General features: G+C 40.0%; 1 protein-coding gene across 1 annotated transcript; it reads right to left on the reverse strand.

Moving 5' to 3' along the window:
* Nucleotides 1-1,596: 1,596 nt before the first annotated feature.
* On the reverse strand, nt 1,597-21,449 carry abcc2 (ATP binding cassette subfamily C member 2). The gene is made up of 32 exons (XM_031877055.1): nt 20,966-21,449; nt 18,937-19,113; nt 18,496-18,636; nt 18,265-18,405; nt 18,002-18,124; nt 17,788-17,843; nt 17,453-17,702; nt 17,119-17,303; nt 16,429-16,606; nt 15,838-16,092; nt 15,000-15,065; nt 14,547-14,684; nt 14,296-14,442; nt 14,132-14,216; nt 13,926-13,992; nt 13,672-13,798; nt 12,887-13,063; nt 12,185-12,352; nt 11,765-11,948; nt 11,481-11,616; nt 11,131-11,233; nt 10,824-11,043; nt 9,083-9,237; nt 7,858-8,013; nt 7,530-7,729; nt 7,099-7,225; nt 6,859-6,960; nt 6,633-6,776; nt 5,344-5,502; nt 5,095-5,261; nt 4,511-4,705; nt 1,597-1,802 (listed from the first exon to the last, which is right to left on the reverse strand). Exons 1-32 carry the CDS (start codon nt 21,008-21,010, stop codon nt 1,673-1,675), a joined length of 4,704 nt encoding a protein of 1,567 aa, XP_031732915.1. The 5' UTR covers nt 21,011-21,449; the 3' UTR covers nt 1,597-1,672.
* Nucleotides 21,450-22,018: the final 569 nt, after the last annotated feature.

The raw sequence follows: 22,018 nt of genomic DNA on the forward strand, positions 1-22,018 counted from the left end.
TAAATGTGCACAATTTCCTTCTTGCTATTTTAGCTAATAATTTATATTAAATATAAGATTGATAGCACATATTGCTATGCACTAAAATACAGGGATTTTCAGCAGCAGTTGTCAAGAAAAATGCTGATTAACCTAAACTTGCGGTAAGCCTACATTCATAAACATTTAGGATAAAGTCACTGACACAAACTAAATCATTCAGCAAATAACAGACAAATAAATATTTGACGAAGCTTAACCTTAGAGAGGTTATCATTGTAAATCGGCCATCCTGAACACATTCACTCAGAAACCTGTTGCATTTCCGCTGTAATCATGCATATAATTTAAAGTGCATGTAATTGCCTGCAATTAAATTCATCTGTCAAACATTTCATTTTTATGGAATAGAAATCTTATTGAAATTAAAATCAGAGCGCACACTGTACAACCTGTTGCGCTGCCAATCTAGCCAGTTGAAAAAAGAAAAGAAAGAAAAAAAGATTCCAGTGAGAAGGTGTATTGGATCAATAATGCGTAGACTTACCTTCTAGAGGAACAAGATGCAGGGTGAAGCTCTCTTCAATATCAAAAATACACAGCTGTGATCATCTCCCTTCTCCTCTCTCCCTTTCTCTCCCTCTCCCTCTCTCTCTCTCTCTCAGACAAGTGGCTGATAGAAATTGTAAACAAGTCAATGCAGCTGCTTTGACATGCAAGACAGTCTGATAGTGTGCGTGTTGAGAAAAAAATGTGAATGAGCAATGCAATTACTTTATTTGTTTTATTACTTTCAGTATCTGCTGTCCACAGCTGCTTTATAGTGTGTGAGAAGCTTAAGTTTATGAAATCCCTGCAGCATCTGAAGGTAGTAGGAGACCTGTTGATAAATCCGCAGGCTCCGTGTCGTGCCGCGAAAGAGCGAAGAGCCGTTGCGCACAGCTTTGTCTCATGTCGCCTGAAAAGGACACCAGGCTGATACAGTATAACGATAGACATCGGAATGGTCGGTTAGATACTTTTTTTTTTTTTTTTTTTTTTAAATGCCCGGTTACCAGGACGCATCATGTGACTGAGAGAGCATCTAATAATCACCACACATGCTGATCGATATTGATCTTCGCCCAGAGATTCTGCACGACGCGCTTTCTGGCAGAGGGTTGACATATCACTCTAAAATACCTGTCTGCTAAACATGAGGAAAAAGACTGGAAACAGGGGAAAACTGAGTGCCTGGCTCTGTCAGAAAAGTAACAAAATCCACCTGCCAGCACCTCTGAAACTCACTAATTAACATTACATATTACATAATGTGTTTAATCTGTACAAAGTCAAAATGATAATTTGTTTTTATTTGTTCATTTCTTGTAGACATGTGAGCGGTATCCATCTTCTCATCTAACTCTCTGTCATTATGATAAGTGTATTTCCCAAAATGTACAGCTATTCATTTAAAGACCCAGTTAGTGTTCAATAAGACAGAGAGTTGAAACAACTGATGCAGTAGTATAAAAAACAATTAAGCAGTAATTGAGAAAGGTTTTTTATTGTTGCATAATAATAATAATTCACATACAAAATATGATTTCTTTCTGTTATTTCCTATAAATACAGATGTTATAATATGTATTTGTATTAAAAAATTTAAATACACTTTCGAGATAATTGTGCAAAGAAAAAAAAAAGTGCAAAATCAGAGAACTGTGGTGTCGTCTCGCGTAATTCCAGCATCCTTTGCCATTGCATAGAAATGGCCATGTTTTTGAAGGAGGTTGCTTGGAGAATCAAATTCCACTATTTTACCAGCATCAAGCACCATCACCCTGTGGAGGAAGAACAAGGCAGAAAGTGGAACCCGCTGAGTAATGTACATGTCATTATTGGCTGGCAGAGAAGGAGGATTCGACAGAAGTTAACGCCCTGCTTAAATGTGAAGGAAATGGATGTGTAGCCTTTTGTGCCGTCTTATGGATAGGGGGGATAGTATACCTTTTATTTCAGGTAAGGATTATAGTCAGATTTAGGTGTAAATGTTTTTCCACGTCAATCAGCCCTACAAGAGACTGGAAAACTGCCCAGCAATTTTCCCTGCTCTTTTCCAAATGCATGCTGGGATAAGCTCCAGATCCAGATTGATGCTTTGATGAAAAACATGGTTGGATAGGCCCTACTGGCTCCCTGTAGCATTTAGGATACACTTTAAAATTCTCACTCTCATTTACAGAGCACTACACGGTCAGGCTCCTACTCATGCAGCTGATCTACTTCGCCCCTATTCACCCGCCCGCGCTCTCAGGTCAAACGTTTTAGGTCTTCTGTCAGTCCCACGCACTCGCCTTAAGACCCGTGGTGACCGAGCTTTTGAGGCAGCAGCACCCAGGCTGTGGAATGCTCTGCCTGCACCCCTACGCTTTGCAGATTCTGTGAACGCATTCAGAAACCAGCTCAAAACCCACCTCTTTAGACTGGCGTTTGGATAAATCCCATGTCCTAGACCTGCTTTTAAACCATGTTTTAATTTTGTATTTTCTGTGTGTATGTAAATTATTGGCCCTATGGTCACATTGTGTTGTTTATGTTTGTAATTCTGCCCTGTTAAGCACTTTGTGACTTATGTCTGTAAAAAGCGCTTTATAAATACATTTTAATTACTTACTTACTACTCTGGTGACCTCCAGTGAGGGGTAATGCATAGGGTTGCAAAGGGTCGGTAAATTTATGGAAAATTTCCAAAACACTAGAGTTGTCTTAAGGATGAAAAAATGAACCGCCATTAAGTTGCAACTGCGATCATGTTTGGCTGTCAGTGGATAGAACAAGTACAGCCATTAAAAAGTAGTTTGCTCAGATTGAGCAGCGACTCTCAGAGGTTTGTCATCAAGGCAAACAATCAGAGGAGATCTCATGATAGGAATCCACATCAAGATGGGTTTAGAAGTGCAGTTTTGTTGGGTCTCTGCTCATATGGCTGATAAAGGTAAAGAAACAAGCAGATAAATTGGCAAAGACGGCTCTTAAAGTATACAAAATGATTAAAGCAGCGTATGGTACAGGAGAGACAAACCCTTAATTTAGAAGAGCCTTAATTAACTCTTGGCAGAAGGAATAGGATACAGACAATAAAAGGAGACTTTATTATAATAAGCAAAAGTAATTCCATGCTAAACAGTTTAAAGGAAGAATACGGCATTTGTTTTTTTTGTTTATTTTAGGGGCATTACTCGGTAGACCAATCGATATAGTCAGATATGATATTATGATTCTTGAGAAGTAGGGGAACAAAACTAGAAGCAAAAAAGCAGGCTGACAACTGGACACAGCAACCTACACTTTTCATAACAGGAAAACCAACTCTGCTCATGTGTATCGGGTAGTGTGGAAATATTTGAAGTGCAGCTAACTTGTTGTCAGCACTGGTCTGTATTTTGAAGTTGGACTGCTTGTCATTTTAGAAGATAATAATTGTCAATAAAATTGATATATATATATCCTTTTGAAATCACATTTCTTCAAGTGTTTTTGAACATGTGTGACCTTTGAGTCTCAAAACTTCCTAATGCTTTCGTGGGGAGAAATTGTAGGAAGTGTTGTTGACACTACTCACACCAAACTAAGTATATTTCAAACGGATACCTTATTTTCAAATATGTAATCCTTATTTTTCAAAATCTCTAGAATACAATTAATAAATCCATACATACTCCCACTCCACCTCTCACCCCGAGTCTATGGTACGGTCGGCATATCCAGGCAAAGCCAATGGAGACTTTGAAGTCTCGCATTACTTTCGTGTTTATGTTTTTTATAGATGTGCATACAGGAGCTGACTTGGATCTCACAGCTGTGGCTGTTAGGCTTCTGTCACCCTAACTGCTGGAACACCTGCCACATGAAATACTGAGCCACACTAGCCCATTGTTTGGGACTGAATAATAATTGCAATATTTGGACAACAATAAAGTCCTACAAGTGCTCAGAATAATGGCAAGTTTGAACACGTAAATTTACATGTGATATGTTCAAAAGCTCCGAAACAAACGAGCAAGTGGATAACTGGTTTGCCAACTGCTGTTTTCAAGCTCAACAATTAACTGTTAAGCTAAACTTTCAAGCCAACATGGACAAAAAGTCTTGAATGCTTAAAATGCTTAAATAAATCGAGCAACAGAAAGAGGACCTGGAGTTTGGATTATTTTGTCTTTCTTATTGCACATTTTGAGTTTTATCAAACACAACTTTGCTATTTAGTTCCGTCATAAAAGACAGGTGGATGCAACAGCAGAGGCACAATAATATGGCATTTTCAGTTTGTTTGCTTCATAACATTTGTTATTTTGTGTCCTTTGGCAACAAACACATTTTAATTGGGTGGAATTACCCCATGAGAAAATGTTGCATAAATAACGTGGAAAGGCTAAATGTGGATTCCACACCATACGCAAGTGAAGGGAAGAAACAAATTTGGTATTGAAAAATGAGAAATGAATGCAGAGACACCTCATCAAGACATATTAGGTGACCCTAAACTCACCTGGAGCTGTCCATGATGCTGTGCAGACGGTGGGCAATAGTGAGGACAGTGCAGTGTGAAAACTCTTTGCGGATGGTATTCTGAATCAGGTCGTCTGTCTCCAGGTCAACGGCTGCTGTGGCCTCATCCAGGATTAAGATACGAGACTTCCTCAGCAGTGCTCGTGCCAGACACAGCAGCTGCCTCTGCCCAACACTGAGAACAGAGTGACAAAAAGTGTTTTTCTAACCCACAGAGAGAAAAAATACACCACAAACCATCTGAGCAGCTGCAACACACAATTGGGCCAGGGGTATAAAGTGGCCTATGGCCCCTTCTCCACTACCTACCACCCTACTTCTGGGGCCTTTGCTTGAATCACACCCATCTTTGAACTCTGCCTTGATTTTGATCTCAACTCTATATATACTTTATTGTCCCCTATCTTATCTTATCTTACAAATCAACAAATCTTCAACTTTATTCTGTGCCATTTACCTGAGTGTTAACTGTGTGTGTTTAAATATTTTTATAACCCAACTGAAAGTGAACTGCTTTGCACTCAAATAGTTTTCAGAAGAGTAACATGTGTTTTCATAGCCCACCTGAGGTTCTCTCCCCCCTCTGCGACTTCGTGTTGGAGTCCTTCCTGCAGCCCCGCCACATAGTCCTTCAGATGGGAGAGCTCCAACACTCTCCATATCGCCTCATCGCTGAATTTGTCAAATGGGTCCAGGTTCATCCTCAGGGTCCCAGAGAACAACACTGGATCCTGAGCCCACAGGGTTGGATAGGTCAGTGTACCATTTTAAACTGAATGCTGCGTGTAGGTTTGTGTTGTCTGTTGTGTATACCTGTGGTATGATTGTGAGCCTGTTTCTGAGGTCATGCAGGCCAATTGTGGAAACATCTACATCATCAATGAGGATACGACCTTCAGCAGCTTCAATAATTCTGAACAGGCAGTTGGTCAGGCTGGATTTCCCGGCCCCTGTGCGGCCTACTATACCAATCTGAACGCAGGGAGAGACAACAAATATCAACTATTGACTTACAAAATACAAACAGAGAAACAAAAGATGCACAATTATATTAAATTAATTAACATACAGATGTGTCTTGCCATTTCAAACCCACGCCAAACCAAGATACAAATCTAAACCAACACTTTACCTCAAACAACATCATTCCTGAAAATTGTAGGTTTCGAATAGGTTTTATAATCTGTTTCTGGAGGAAGAAGAGGATTTTTGTATTCTATAACAACAGAAATTCAAAGCAATACTGTAATTTGAGGCTTCTTCATATGGATACTCAGGTGCCTTTAGAATCTGGCTACACAGTTTGTGAAAGCTTTTAAGACAGCGGCAGCAACAGCGGCAGCGTTTCTTTGGAGTGGGTCTAATTGTAACTGTAGCTCTCTTATAAAGCACACCCATCAGGCAAATCACATGCATCGTCTCTGACTTGTTACAGGCACTTCCATAACATCAGAGGCTATATGTTGTACTTTTTTTTATGTTGTTAGCTGTGCATGCCCAGTGCAGCAGGTTTGCACGCTGCAGATACAATAACACTCTGATGAGAGATTCAAGATATGAGACCAAGGAAAAATAAAGTCAAAAATGCTGCAAAGAAAAGCAACTGAGAGCAGGCAAGAGGAAACAAATAATCAATATTCTCTTTTTAAAGATGAAAGGCACAAAATGAGATGGCATTACCAATAAATGTGGATGTTGTTCTCACCATCTTAAGGAGGCTGCAATATAACCCGCCCTTTGTAGTATCTATTCAGTGGTAAAATTGACTCAGATTTGACACAAAAAAATCCCTGTCTGTCTTATTCTAATGTCAAACCTGTTACATTCGATTTTACAGGTTTTGTTGATCTAAAGTTAGACAATTGATTGCAAATGATAAACAGCATCTACATACTGTAACTAAACATAATTTGTTGGTTTATATTGTATTCTATTGCTCAAAACACATATTTGATATATCTTGAGGTATACTGGCGGATTACTATTGATCTAGGGGTTTATCTATTCAGCAGTCCAATTAAGATGTACACTTTGATAAAGCCTACAGGTTTGTTACACAGACATGCCCACATGATGGGTATACAGACAAAATACACACAGACCTTCTCAGTGCTGTCGATGTCGCAGGTGATTCCATGAAGCACGAGGTCTAATCCAGGTCTGTAACGGACCTTGTAGTTGTCAAACTGTAGCCTTCCTGCCTGGGGCCACTTCTCTGGAGGCCGAGTGCCAGTAACCCACTTGGCCTGTGGAAACAAAGACACACAGCGTAGATGAGAAATGGTGGAGACATAATAAAGAAGAAAAAAAGCTCTCAATACAACATACCTCGTTCTCCAGCTCGGAGTATTCGCTCACTCTCTCCACGGCAACGATATTTGTCTCAAGCTCTGACGTCATTCTCACCAGCCAGTTGAGGGTCTGGGTCACCTGCAAAGCCGCAATAGGACCCCATTGCGCTGTTAGCATTAATATACCACCATTATCGTCATCAAGCAAATATTATTGCCATTAACATTCACATCATCATTATCTGCCGTGTGTGTAATGAGTGTGTGCGTCACTGACATTCAGGGCATAGGATATAGACAGGCCAACCAGGCCGCTGTCCAGAGAATTCCTAGAAATGACGGCAAGCAGAGCAGCAAAAAACACCACCAGGTTTCCAAGGAACTCCAGACGAATGGCCAGCCATCTGCAGAGTGAATAAACACATACACAAACATAAGGATATCAACAATTATGAATGTATTTCATATAGCACACTTTAAAATACAAGCCACCATTCAAGGTTCGTCACATACAAAGTAAAAACCATTACAGTACAACATTAAAACTAAATTCACACTAAAGAACCATGTGATAATAAGGATTCAAATAGGATGAATTACATTTTAGACAAAATAGACCCAGATTTAAAAGTAAATAAAATTATTAACAAATTTTAAAAGGAAAGATTTGAAAACAGCGAGTGAGTTTGTTGGAGTTCAATATCTGACCTGTTTGACACTATCCACGGGTAGAGGCTCTTGAGGTTTTCATCAGTGGTGGTTTCATTGTGTTTAAGAAACCTTTCTTGATGGCCGTAGGCTCTTATCACTGACAGACCCGACACTGTCTCACCAAAGTGTGAGTATATAGGAGAGCGAGACACTGAATCCAGCCGACGCAACTGCCTTGAAGTCGCCACATAGAAGCGCTGGGTGTAGAGAGAGGGCAAAGAGAAATCAACAGAAAACAGTGGAAGGTTTAATTTCAAATTCAATGTTTTGCATTCCTTACTTTTAATTTTCTGTTTTTTTTCTTGTGCTATCTTGGTCAGCTTACCTGTACAAAAAAGTAGACCAGGGCCAGAGGAAGAATGATGACGGTGAAGAAAGGAGTGGCCAGACAGATTACAAACAGTGTCCCCAACACACCCAGCAGACACAGGAGCCAGGAGCGGAAGGACTGTGGAATGGCTTCGTCCACTGTGAAAATGTCCTTTAGAACAAGCGATGGAAGAGTTAGTCTTTATTAAAATGATCGGTAACACTTTCAATGACGGCCATACCTATAATGCATTACAAACATACTTATAATTCGTTATTAAAGCTGTATTATTTTAACGACTGATAAATATTCATATTGCTTTATAACAAAAAACAAAACACGATACAAAGCATTTTATAATGACTTATAAGGTCAAGTATCATAATACTTCTTAATTGCAGGTAACTTTTGACATTTTTTTTGTTGTTACAAGTATCATAGCGTATTATAATTCCTATAGTTGTAATGCATTATAATCATTGTTATAATACAATGTAATCACTGTTATAATGCATGATAATGTGATTATAATCAATTCAAAGTGGTCATTGGGTGCTTCAAGTAAAGAGAAAAGTTGTTCTGGCATAGATTTAATGAGATGTTTTTAACATTACTTAAAGCAAACAATAACCACTTATAGTGACTTATAGCCAGCTTGTAACGTATTAAATCTGCCTATACCTCAGGAATTTCATCAACCACTTAAAGCACCCAATGACCACTTAGTGTAACTTATAATCACATTACAATGCATTATAACAGTGATTATAATGCAATATTGGCTTGGGCGTCATAGAAACTTATTACAGTACTTTCAAGATCACCCAAAACAGAGGAAAAAAAATCCAATCTCAATGGTTCCCTCTATTTTTCATTAGCATCTGTGGAATTGCCATGAGGTGAGAAGTGGGGCATCACATTGAGGATCTTAGATGGCTTCAAAATTACTTATTATATTAAGTGTCCTCAATGTCGTACTTGTTCATGAGCCGTGGAGTCTCCATGGCAATAATGAATGCCAAATTAACATTGCTTTGATGTAGCGAAATTGCCCACAGTCCAGTGGATTGTTCTAATATATCCGGCATTCAACAGAGATGACTTTATGCAGACCTAGTGAGATCACAATGTTAAGAATAAATAGGTAGCAAAACCTCAGCCAGACCAAAAGAAAGCACAGAAAAAAAAAAAAAAAATGAAACTATGACACAAATATCAAAAGGTAAATGATAAAGCCTACCTTTGCAAAGCGGTTGACCACTCTTCCAATAGGTGTGGTGTCAAAGAATACCATCGGAACTCGAAGTATGTTGTTAAGCAGCGTTGAATGCAGGGTACGTGACGCATCGACCGAAGCATTGGCCAGGAGAAGCGTACCGAGGAACACAAAGAGGCCTGCCAGAAAAGATATACAAAATGCATAACTACATCTTCACACAGAGAAATCCATTTGTCCACAGTTGCTAAAAATAGAGCACTAAATTAGTTCAGGAATAACTCTGGAGTAATGTACACATCACATGTGCAGCTGATTAGCATACGTGGTTCCATCATCAACATCCAAAAGAGGTACTTAACACGAAAGTGCGAGCAATCGTCTGAATAAACTCGAGCAGCTGTCAGTGTGGGGAGACAAGATACTGTTTATTATCAGATATTTCCTGTTTCAGGAGAGTGTGATGACTCCAATTACTCTCCGGCAGAAAGCAGCAGTAAAAATAAATGATAAACCCAACACATCCTTTGAGCAAACTTCGTTTGGTGTACTTCTAATGTGTAAAGATCTGTTATAATCATTGCAGGCTGACCTTCAGTCACTCACAAACCTCTTAAGTATAACAATACGGGTGTCTTTTATATTTCAGATGTAATTTAAGTCAGGGTCAGCACATGCAGTTATGGCTTTGTGACCATCAGTCATTCTTATTTGTATTCCCTCATCTGACAAAAGGAAGAATTAAACCAAACCACAACTGCTATTCAGGAACCAAACCTGTAGGACATTAAGTACTGCTGCTGGTAATTTGTCCTTATTGTTTGCAATATTGTTATGTAATGTCCCCTGTAATATGCTGTCTTAGAATGTAAACCAACATTTCAAAACGTATTAGTAGTAGTCGTAGCAATGATACTATATTTCTTCTTGAACCAAATAAAAACGTTTTTTTTCTTTCAAGGCAACTAGATTAAAGGAATAGTTTAATTTGGAATACGCTTATTCGCTTTCCTGCTCAGAGTTAAATGAGGAAATGAACTCTCAAACTCTGTGTTGAGTACGGAGCTGCAGCCAGGGGGGCGACTAACATAGTTAAGCATACAAAAAGTTAGCCTGGCTCTGTCCAAAGTTCAAAGACAAGCTAATCAGCACCTCTATAGCTCACCAATAAACATGTTAGATCTTGTCTGTATAATTTGTACACAAACAGAAATGTGAAAATGGCAATTTGTGATTTTAGTGATAGGATTAATGTTTAGTTTAATAGTTATGTGATGTAACTATTTGTTAGAAAGCTCTAATATATTCAATGTAGTGCTTAACAGTACATAATAGCCTGAAACCAAACACATGGACGTCTCATGTCTGTTGTGTAAAGTAATAAACTAATTTAATGGATATAGTCTTATATCCCTAGTACAACTGTCTTGAGTTGTCAGATGATGTGAATGCACGTAGGTCATGAAAATGTTTCCATCTCCACCACCATGACATGAAAACAGCTAAACTAATATTCTCCTGGCTCTAGCTTCAAAGAAAGTGAATAAACGTACTTCCCAAAATGTCAAACTATTCCTTCAATACAATATGTTGCATATAGAAACTTAATGTGCAGGTTGCATATGAAATATTGTAAAACTACGGGACCTGGAGAGTTTACTGTCCCCAAGAGAAATAAAATTCATTTTAGCTTTGAAGCTACATTTTAGGAATCTGAAAATATTTGTGAACAAAAAAACTGTAATGAGTTTATATGTTCAGTTACCCTGAGCCACTCCCAGAACTCCAAACACTCCCACCCTGGTGTCCCTCTTCCAGTTAGGGTATGTCATGTTGTAGTAATCCACAGCATCATTGGTCCAGTCACTCAGCCACAGGTTCTGACCGATGAAAGCAACGTTCTGGATGAAGTAAACCAGGAAGACCATGACAGTATATCCCCATCCCATGGCACGCAGGTACTGGAGGAACACTGAGAACCTCACCTGGATTTAAGAGAGAAAACAGCCTAAGAAACAGGTTCTAATTTTGAATCATTTGTGCTATTTAAAAAAATTAAGAACTTGGATTACCTTTCCTGTTTCCATAGTTTCCTTCTCTATCAGCCTCTTGCCTTTCTTTAAATCACTGACATTGTCTGATTTTCTTATGGAGCTACTTTTTCTTAGTCTGACACTAGAAAAAAACAACAGAAAAGACCAAATAAGAAAACATAATAAAGACATACTTAGTAGGACATTCAAATATTGCTATTCTATGCTGTGCATGAAAACAAGAAGAAGTGTGTGAGACACTTTCCGGACATGAGATCTTGTAATCGCAGTGACTTGCTCATGTGCTCTACAAGAAGTCCACTGCATCCACATTAATCCTCACTCACTCACACAAGCTGTGCCTCTATTCTTCATTTCATTGCTCTAACCTGCCATTTCGCTGGCTGCGGCGGATACTGTTTTCTCTCTTAAGTGTAACAGAAACTGTGTCCTCCAAAGGAGAGTCGGGTAGAGTGTCCTCTGTTTCAGGTATGAGCTCCACGTCTGCAACGACCTGGTAATGATCTGAATGAATGTGGTCACACAGCATACATGGTGTTTTTCATAGTAACTCATTGACATATTCCAACCTAAGTTATTGGTTGTGCCATAAAAGTGCAGTATTCTGTGCAGTTTACATCCAAAATGCAGTGAGAAGAAGTTGTGTAATTACCTGGCTCTGAATAGGTCTGATTGCTTTGCTCTTTAGCATACGTGTCCAGAAATTCAGAAAAAGCTCCCCTGCTGGCACGAAGGCTGTTGTAGGATCCAACCTCAGAAACCACTCCATCCACCAAGACCACTATTTCATCTACGTATGGCAGGAAGCCCACTCCATGAGTCACCAGGATACGAGTCTGTACAGAGAAAGACCTCAGCTGTGAAATCATGATTCACTTCGGGACAGTAAAAAAGAAAATATATAAGATCTGTGAAAAGACTGTAAATCCACTTTTTATATTTTCATTATACCTAATTTTGGTTTAAAATGATTCATATCCTGAACTGCCTGCTACCAATACTAACATACATTTAACATGTTACTGTGAAACATATATTACGGATCAATGCATACTGTAAGCTCAGCACAAACCTTGTCTTTGAGTAGTCCATTGGGTCCAATTACTTTCTCAAAGAGATGCTTTCCTACATGAGAGTCCACAGCAGACAACGGGTCATCTAATAAATAAATGTCAGCCTGACTGTAAGCTGCCCGGGCCAAGCTCACACGTTGCTTCTGACCCCCTGAGAGGTTGATGCCCTAACAACAGAAGAGAAGAGAGAAACAACACAAGACAATATTAGGTTCAACGGATCATCCGGAGCTTCAATGTACTGTTGCCTGGCAGCTGGCAGATAAGCCTCAGCTGTTGAATATTCATTATTGGAACTACATTTCAATTAATAATAACAACCTTGAGGAAAAATACAACCACTTCGTAATGGATTTGTTAGCAGATTTTAAGTCTCTGCTAGTTGGTTTCATATTTGGAAAGAAGAAATAATGACAGCAGAAAAAACAGCAGAAAAAACAATGTGAAGTAAACCAAAGTTAGAGTAAATGGGCTACAGGATGCTAAAGCAGTGGTACTGAAGGGTGTTTTGACCGATTATTAATATCCCAATCATTTTACAACATATTCAATGATAAAAAGTACATTGACAATAAATAGAACATTGGTATTGTCTTTGAAAATAAGGGGCATCACTTGCCAATGGTTGTGTGTGCTTTGCAATCAACTGAGACAAATGTTCAATTATGATTGTGTTGGTGTTCTCTATCCTTGAATCTTACTTTCTCTCCAATCTCAGTGAGGTCACCGCCAGGTAGCAGCTCCAGGTCAGGTGCCAAAGCGCAGGCCTGTATCACCCCCTGGAACCTGCTTTCCTCATGGGAAGAGCCAAACAGGATGTTATCCCTCAGAGTGGCATTTTGAATCCAGGCTTGCTGTGGAACAAAGGCAAGGGAACCCTGGGCAGAAAGACAGTAAGAGTCAGGCACAGAGCTCCTTCTAACCACACTGTAGTCCAGCACCCTGCCATGGTTTTCATTCAAATCAAACACTTCACCTGATGAGAGGCCAAAAATAAATCACTGCACTTTTTTATATATATATATATAAAAAAAAGAAAAGGTTTCAAAGCCTTTTTTGACTGCTGCATTGTTCAATTGTTTGAAGAACTCACATTGCTACAGCAGCCTTTACTGTTAGAATTCCATAGGAAATAAAATAAGGTTCAAGCTATTCCCCCATTGAATATGGACCCCAGTGGCAATACGCCTTTCAGGCTTTATTGTATTTTAATCCTTGGTGATTGTAATTACTGCTCCGCAGAGTTATTCTGTATCTTTAATCAACAAATAAATTCAATCATGTATTGTAAGCTTAACAAACAGCAATGAACTCCTGCAAATCTGATGGTCTGATGTTGGTCAGATGATGGTCAGTTCTAAAGTGAATGTTCAATTATTACAGCAGTTGAAAAAAACATCTTCATGTTGTGAATATTATGTGCCCTTTGCCAAACACGCTATAGTATTATTGTTAGACAGATATGACGACAGAAATAGGGTGTTACCTGAATGTTGATAAATCCTTTGGTGCTGTACATCTCTCCCAGGATGGCTGACATGAGAGAGGACTTTCCTGAGCCCACAGCTCCCACTACTGCTATCAACCGACCTGGCTTAATGTCCATGGACACGCTGGCAAACAAGCACCGAATAAATATGTTCAACATTGTGAAACACAGTATGGACAAACATAATGTTTTGCAGCCATATAGTGTAATATCCAAAATGTGTAATATTGTGTTTGATACAACAAACATACTTTTTCAGCAGAGGCTCTGCTTCTCTTTCCCAAGCAAAGGAACCATCGGATATGCTAATAGCAGAGTCTAGCAGATGAACACAGAAGCACAGACAAATGAAAGCAGATGGACAGAGAGGACATTATGTACCGTACATGTATACAGTATATAAATATGCTTCACTGCTCAGCGGAAGAACAGGTGTAAATAATGATGGGGAACATACTGAAACTGGGGTCATGCCGCACAATGTCACTTTCAAGGTCTTCACCTCCCAGAAACTTCTCCAGGCGCTTCTTAGACACTGTCGTCTGAAGTGTGAAAGAACAAGTTAGTGGTCTGTTAGGTCTGGTGTGTGTGTGCGTGTACCGTTTGTTGTTGTTCCCTTACTTGCACAATGGCAGCGATTAGCATTGGCAGCATGGCCAGGGGAAATCGAAGGATGTTGAAAAGAGAGATGGAAGTGAAAGCTTTCTCAGCAGTCAACATGTTGTTTGGGCTCACCCCTACAAACACTGCAAATGTGGCCAGAGAAACCTTAAAAAAAAAAGAAAAGACAGCATAAGAAAAAAGGGTTTTGCAAAGACCATCCTTGATCAGCCGCTTCTCGTCTTTTTGCGAAGCTCCTTAACGGGACTCACCAGAGCTGGAGCACAGCTGAAGATAAAGGTGGAAACAGACGTCAAGTAGGCAAACTTCCTCATGACTTTAAGTTCTTCCCCCCTAATGCCTTCAACCTGTGCCTGGAAGGATGGCTCCCATGCATACAGCTTCAGAATCTGGTGGGAGATGAGAGGCAAAGAGGGGGACGAGGGAGTAGAGGACACGGAAAAGGAAGGGTGAGGGAACAGAGGAATAGCATTCATACCTAATGTAGTCAGTGTCAATAAACCACAGGTGGTGGAAGCAGTATAATGGAAGCCACTTAGGAATAACATTTCAGCTTCATCCTGAGGCATAACTTCCTTTCATCTGAGGAAGGCCTCACTCAGAGTCCCCCACCTTCACCAGTCTGCCTCAAATAGTTTTACTCAGAAAAGGGAACAAGACGTGCTGTTCTTACACCAACCGCCATTGATGGGCCATTAACTCACCTTGATTCCATTAAGTATTTCATTCATTATCTTCAGGCGCTTGTCTTTGAACTTCATGTTTTCTATCTGAAAAGAAGATGACATGTAATTTAGCAGGTAATTGCAGCTCCCTGTTAACCTCATGTAAGAATAACTGATAATGATGCACCCAGGAGGAGAGGTCATTTGTAGCATTACAAAGTCTCAGGGGAAATACTTGGCCCTTTTGACCCTCATTAAAAGCCACAGCTTTTGTAGAAGACAGAATATTGTTTCTTGATGAATGAATATGTGGTTGTTGGAGATGAGAGTTGCTGACCACGAAATTGGTTATTTTTCAAATGTTATATTTATTTCATTTTGAACACAGGAAACAAAGACAGCTATATTTAGCTTTTGTGTCTGTGGTTTCAGTAATTCTCCGTGTTATCTAAATAATCAGTATAATAAAGAGTCAAGAGCTGAAAAGGTTCCACTCTCTCTGTTGTTTCTTAAACAATAAATATAGCAGAGAATTTCTGCACAAAGCACTCTTTGGCCCATATCACATTCGTAAAAATGTATGTAAATACTTTTCCATTGTTTGTAGTGTTCATATTTCTGCACCAGGAGTTTACTAACATTTCACCCCCTTAACTGTTGCACGTAAGTAAATCCTGATGTATTGTGTTCCTTCTTAGTGCACTATATTTCAAATTGCATGGTTGTTAGCATTCAATATTACTTGTTTCTTATATTTTGAAGACAAAAAGTATTTTAGGCTATAATTCAAATTCAAAAGTAAAATTGTAGGTCTATTATTTGCGATATATACAGTGCACTTTATTCGACAGGTGTATGAGTTTGCATTTCTGTTGACCTGGATTTTTCTGGCCTTGGTTGCTAGAAGTCCATTGATCGGCCCCATCAGCACCATGACGGCCAGTCCTGCCAACACAGAAGGTCCCAACTCAAACCACAGGAAAATAATGGACAGCACAATCTGCAGAGGGCAGGACCACAGCAGGTGGATGAAGTTGGTCACATCGTTGAAGCGCTGGGCGTCCGCCGACATCAGGTTCACCGTTTCCCCAACCGTAGTCTCTTTCCGAGTGTCATTAGACACCACCAATGCCTGAGAAAAGGGATGAAGAAGAGATTGTGAGGAGAGAGGGAGATGGGAAGGAATTAAGAGGAGGACAATTTGGTGCAGGTGACAATTATCTCGACTGATTGAATACAGCGCAGTGGGCTCTTGGAGGCACAGCTATCACGATAATAATAACTGTATCTAACTATATACGAGGCATTGTATAGTAGAATAAATTGTTCTTGAAGGATACAAGGCATGAGCCCGCGGTGAAAGTGATATTTTACTCACACTCTGATTTCTTATGATTGGAACTGGAATGGTAATATATTTCCTTTTGGTACCGATGTGTCAGGTAAAGTTAGTATAGAATGTTGTTACCTTTTTGTACACAGCAGCTGTGATGGCAGTGCGAACCTTCATCCCGAGCACAAAGCAACGCTGGAAGTACTGCTGCAGGAATAGAGACTGGAAAATGGCCACCACTAGCAGCAGCACTGCATACAGATACCCTTCCCAGGTATACCTGTTTTTTTCCTGAGTGAATTGGATCATCAATCTAGGAGGAGTAAAAAACTTAGTTAATGGAGCAGCTGAACAAATGTTACTATGATAGTTTAAGCATCTAGAGGCATTATGTTTATGTTTATAATGATTTCCTTCATTATGAATCCTATTTCTATTCATTCCTCATCATTCCCTCTCCCCTGCTAGACCCTGTGATGCAAGCTAACCAATGAGTAGTGTATAGTTAAGCTGAACAACATTACAGGAGTACAATGATGAAGTCAAAAATGATGCTTAGTGTCCTGTGGCCTTCTAAGCTATACAAACAGTTCAATATCCTTTTGAGAGTTTATTGACGCTGAGTTAATGATTACTGACCAGTGAACAGCAGTAAACAGTAACAGTATGACTTTGTTGGGTTAAGGCTTTGTGTTCTGTGAGCAATGAAATCATTTTTAAATCACTATCAATTAATATCTGCTTATATTCTGACAACAAAACTCCAGGAAATCAGGGAACATATCTTGGTGCCTGAAAGAGGGTGTTAATGAAAACGTGACTCACTTTAGGAGTTGAGGACTGACAAAACCCAGCAGGTCTGTCAGAAGTTTGAAGAAGGCAGATTCAATAAGAACCCATTTAAAGGTCTTGTAAATGGTGGAAATCAGCCATGAATTGGGATGGTCCTTTTCCTCCTTCTTTTTGTCCTTTTTCTTCTTCTTTTCCTCCCCTTTCTTTCCCTTTTCCTCCTAAAGAAAAACAAGGTTTGAACACTGATAGGCTCTACTCAATAACAATAAATCTGGACCATCTAACAGAGAATCAATGGCACTACTAAAGAGTGCAAGAGAATGTCCTGTACATGTGTGTCAAAGGCTTTTTCTCTGCACACTCTTACCATCATCAGCACATCCTGACTGACGCCTTTCCCCAGACTGTTGGAGAGGCCATTCTCAAAGGCCTCCTCCTGGCCTTTGCCTCTGCTCTTATCCCGTTTTATTTTGTTTTGGAACCGGACCCGAGCAGCACCCAACTCCGAATGCATGAAATGCTGAAAGCGCTGGTTGATGAAAGCAGTGCGTTCTGCGTCGTTCAGCTCCCACAGGTCCTCCTGAACCAGGGGCCGCTTGTAACCCTTCACCACCATACTGGAGAAATAAGGAGAAGTTGGACGTTGAGGCGTACATGTGTGAGTGTTTGCTTGGACTCTTACCGTAGCAACTTCTAACTTACCTGCTAATCCAGTTGAAAGTGATTCTGCTCAAAAAAGCAGCACCTGCCTCTGGATTCTGTGGATAAAAACAAGAAAAGCACTCGGTTGGATTACGTCCAACGCAGGCCGTCTTATGGTGAAGGTTCAGTGTATTATATTTGTTGTTATATTATTATGAATCTCGCAGTATCAAATAAAAAAAGTAGAAACCCCAAAATGCCTCCATTTGGATACCTTTTTGACAAGCTCCTTGGCTTCCGGAGGAACATCAGCCACAGCAGAGAGGATGAGAGCAATCACTTCCAAGCCAAAGGAAATGTAGAACAGACAGAAACGAGGGTAATCACTGATTTCTCCCTGTTGGTTACAAATGGGTGTATCAGAGAGTTAGAATACATCAAATCAAGTAATTGCATTCTGCCTGATTAAGGATACCAGTTTTCTTCTAGCAGGCTTAATGCCTTGCTCATAACTTGATCTACCGTCTCTGCTCTTACCAGCCTGAGCGCCTCTCGTAGGAGGGTCTGGAAAGGGAAGATGTCGCACAAAACCAGGAGAAACCAGAAGAGGAAGAGAGTGGCCGAGTCTACTGATCCTTCCCTCCGCCTCTCTCCTTCCTGGCACAACAGCAGAAGGATCTAACGGAGAAATCATGAAAAAAATCGTCACCCTTTAAAAAAAAAAATCTTGAGCACCAAATAAATCAGTACAAAACCTGTTGTATTTACCCATGTGACTGTGTACAGGATGGGGTTTGCGTAGTATACACCAGGATGTTTCACTGTTGAAACTTTGCTTGGACCAAAATCCTCTCCTAGTGTGACTGCCAGGGCTGCTATGGCCGTCAGAAACAACAGACACACCACAAGCTGAGGGGAGGAAAGACAGTCAAGATTGACAGTTAAATCATATTAAAGTCCATATAGAGATTTTTTTAAACTGTAATTGAACTTCTTTGTTGAAAAAATACCATATAAAATACCAAACCAGCCACAGATTACTATTGCAAGCTTCTGCGAGTGTTTCTATACATCTAAAAAATGTCTGGAGGAGATAGTATCGTTGCCCACTTGGACCAAGATTTCATAATCATGGGGTACTTGTTGCTCTTCCTCATCTCAGCATGAATTATGACTAGAACAGCATGCCTTTCAGTGTGCATGAATTACCTGTTTGCAGATGTAGCGCTTGGACAAGTGTTTTGTGTCCACTTGTGTTCTCCTGCAGAGAGACAGTAAGTGTCGTGGGGCACAGAGCCACAGGAACCCCAGGGGGATCCAGACCAGCACCGTCTGCTCTACACATACTGGGAGGTCGGGGTCTTCTCTATTCAGATATGAAGCATTCTGAGGTGTACACACAAACACACACATGCTTACGTCACACAAGGAGAACTTTTCACTGAATGACAGAGCCCTCCTAATCTCAGAGGAAGGCGAACACAAAGGCACTCTCATCCGTGTACCCCCAGAGACCCACAACACCTCCCCGATCAGAAATGTAATCAACAGTGACTCATATTTGATTAAACCCTAAATCCCTGCTTATGGTTGTATGCACAGCAGCATGAGTAATTTGCACCTTCGAAGAAGAGAGAAATGGAGAGATGGGTGGAAATGGACTAACAGGAATGTGGAGTGAAAGGAGCGAAACACTGATGAGTTCAGCGTGTTATCGGAATACCCTGAAACAATACAGAAAATGTAGCTTTTCAAATGCTTTAAAAGTATGTCAAGCACTTATCACCTGCTCAATGGGCAACCTGTACTACTGCGAATAATACAAAATAATAAAAAATATAATTATTATCATTTTTTTTCGAGACTGAACTTTTCAAAATCATGTTACAAAGTGCTACACAAAGGCAGCTCAACAAAACAGACATGTCATACGTCATCATCTTTAAAATAAACAAGTAAACAACATACTGGGAGTCAGTGAAGACATGAATAAAACAGAAGTGATGTGATCACATCTCTCGGTTGTGGGTTAAAGCCTGGCAGCTGTGTTCTGTACACTCTGGAGTCGATCAATAGATGGCATAACGTATTTTGATATGTGCTGGGACCCAATGACAAAGGACCTCTCTTTTGTTAGGGTCAGATGATCGAAACATTTTTGACATCCAGTTTTTGACTTCACAAAGGTAAGCATTAAACTAAGCAGTGGATCTAACAGCATAAAAATGAAAATAAGGATGAGCCATTACACAGGCTACACTCTTGATACTAATAATAGCGAATGTTTTTATGTTTTCTGGATGGCATCATGTGTTTATTAGCATTGATGTATTTTACTCAGGCAATTACGTGGATGCTTTATCAGCTAAATGGATTCTGTCATAAGTTTCCCAATGAGGGGAAAGAAATTGTCAGCTACAAATAACACTTGTTTTCACTAGAGGTTAATATATTTTATATTAATTAACAGTTTAGTCTATGAAACAAAGAAGTGAAAACATGCCAATCACAACTTCCCAGAGTCAAAGGTGATGTCTACAAATTATTTTTTGTCCGACAAAAACTACAAGACCCAAAGATATTCAGTCGAATGACAAAGAAATGCAGCAAGAAGCTGACACCACAGTGTGTAGCATTTCCCCAGTTTTTTTAAACAAAAATAAACAAGCAGCGTTATAGCTCATAAACATAAAAGCTGACTCATATCTTACTTAAGAGCCATTAGTTGTCAGTCACATGTTCACTGAGCTCACTGTGTACAGGGGTGGAAACACGTAACATCTTTCATATAATAGTTCATAGCATGTCTTCTCACGCATGCTGAAGGGAATAGACACAAGAACACGAGCACCTGTACAAATACCACAGTCAGATGTAGGAATCATGCAATGTTACAACCTTTATTAAGAAGCGCACAGAGCTCATTTGTTTTGAATGTATCAACAAGATTTATATTTGTCATTTTGTAATACCATTTTAAACACAAAATAAACAAAAAACTAAAAAGACAGTTTGTACTTATCGGAGATTTAGTATTATATTAAAGTACACAGGTGATGTTGTATTTCTGTATTTCTCCAGTTACATTTAAGTGAATTCGCTCTATAAGCCAACAATCATACGTGTGTGCATCAAATGTTTTACATGTTTTTCTTCTTTGGAGTCAACTGTGATGACCTGGAGGCCACAATGAAGCCATTGTCCCCCCCCCCCCCCCCGCCAACCCGCACTAACTCACCCAAAAGACGGACCCACAGTATTCCTCCAGAGCTGCAGCACACATGGTCCACACTGATCGCTTCAGTCGCCTTCAGATGACTAGACAACCAGACGCCTCTCACCCTCTGCTCCACTGCTGCCGAGCTCGGCTCAAACGCTCCCTCTCGCTCCCCTGTCCACCGACACTCCAGAGACAATTGCAGGATGTGACTCTGTGGAACTTTGAGCCTTGAGGCTTTTAAGCAGAAACTAAACCTTGCGGCCTCCTTGTGCAGAGGAAAGATGCACTGGGTTAATGAAAAAAAAGCAGATGGGTTAATGCCTAACTTGCATCTTGATTTATTTATTTTTTTGTTGAGGATATAGATCTTAAGGGTTGTCATCTGCCAGTACTCGTTTGATGTCTGGAAGAGGGACACGCACATCCAGCCGTCCGGATGGGAGAATGAATAACTCAAAAACTGTAGTCAGAGTCATTGAAAAAATCCTGCCGTGACCAGCCCACAGACACTCCTCAACGCTCTGATTTGTCTAAAGTTCAATATTTCAGACAAGGGAGCTTGCACAAGTATTACTGTGCTGTTTTTCCTCGTGTTAGGGGGAGGGCCTCCCAAAAAGGGAATGTGTTTAGGGAAGGGGAGGGAGAGGGCTCTTTAGACCCCCTTTTCCTGTTGTGTTTCCACTTATACTCTGGTTGCCTTCACTTTCTCTGGACGGAGACTTATGTTCAAGTCACATCAGATTAGTTTTAGGCAATCATGCATTCGAATCAGTGACAATACATGTACAGTACAAGACCAAAAAACAATGGTTTGTGCTACTGTGTAAAATCACCGGGTTTTCTTCACGTTAATGTCGAGTTATTTTTAAAAGACCTTTCCAGACGTAAATTGCTACCAGACACCAGTTCAACACAAACCACTGAAACAAAAAAAGCACTGCCGTTGGTGAGTATGTGTAAGTCTGTCTGCGTTTAAAGAGGAAGATGAACTCATGACACAAAAATGTATCAACAGTACCGCTTTGTTATGGTTGTGATCCGTGTGTGCCTGCCATCCAGCCTCATAAGATG

The sequence above is a fragment of the Anarrhichthys ocellatus genome, unplaced genomic scaffold, assembly GCF_004355925.1.
Source record: "Anarrhichthys ocellatus isolate YVR2014 unplaced genomic scaffold, GSC_Weel_1.0 scaffold3, whole genome shotgun sequence".
Classification (NCBI taxonomy): Eukaryota; Metazoa; Chordata; class Actinopteri; order Perciformes; family Anarhichadidae; genus Anarrhichthys; species Anarrhichthys ocellatus.

What these genes read in the sequence shown, in the direction of transcription:
- abcc2 (XM_031877055.1), bottom strand. Translation starts at nt 21,010, where the DNA reads ATGTGTGCTGCAGCTCTGGAGGAATACTGTGGGTCCGTCTTTTGG. An exon ending in TCACTGAGATTGGAGAGAAA is followed by an intron (nt 12,353 to 12,886) that starts GTAAGATTCAAG and finishes TTCTGTTGTTAG; the next exon opens with GGCATCAACCTCTCAGGGGG. An exon ending in AGTTCTGGGAGTGGCTCAGG is followed by an intron (nt 9,238 to 10,823) that starts GTAACTGAACAT and finishes CTTTTCTGGCAG; the next exon opens with GCCTCTTTGTGTTCCTCGGT.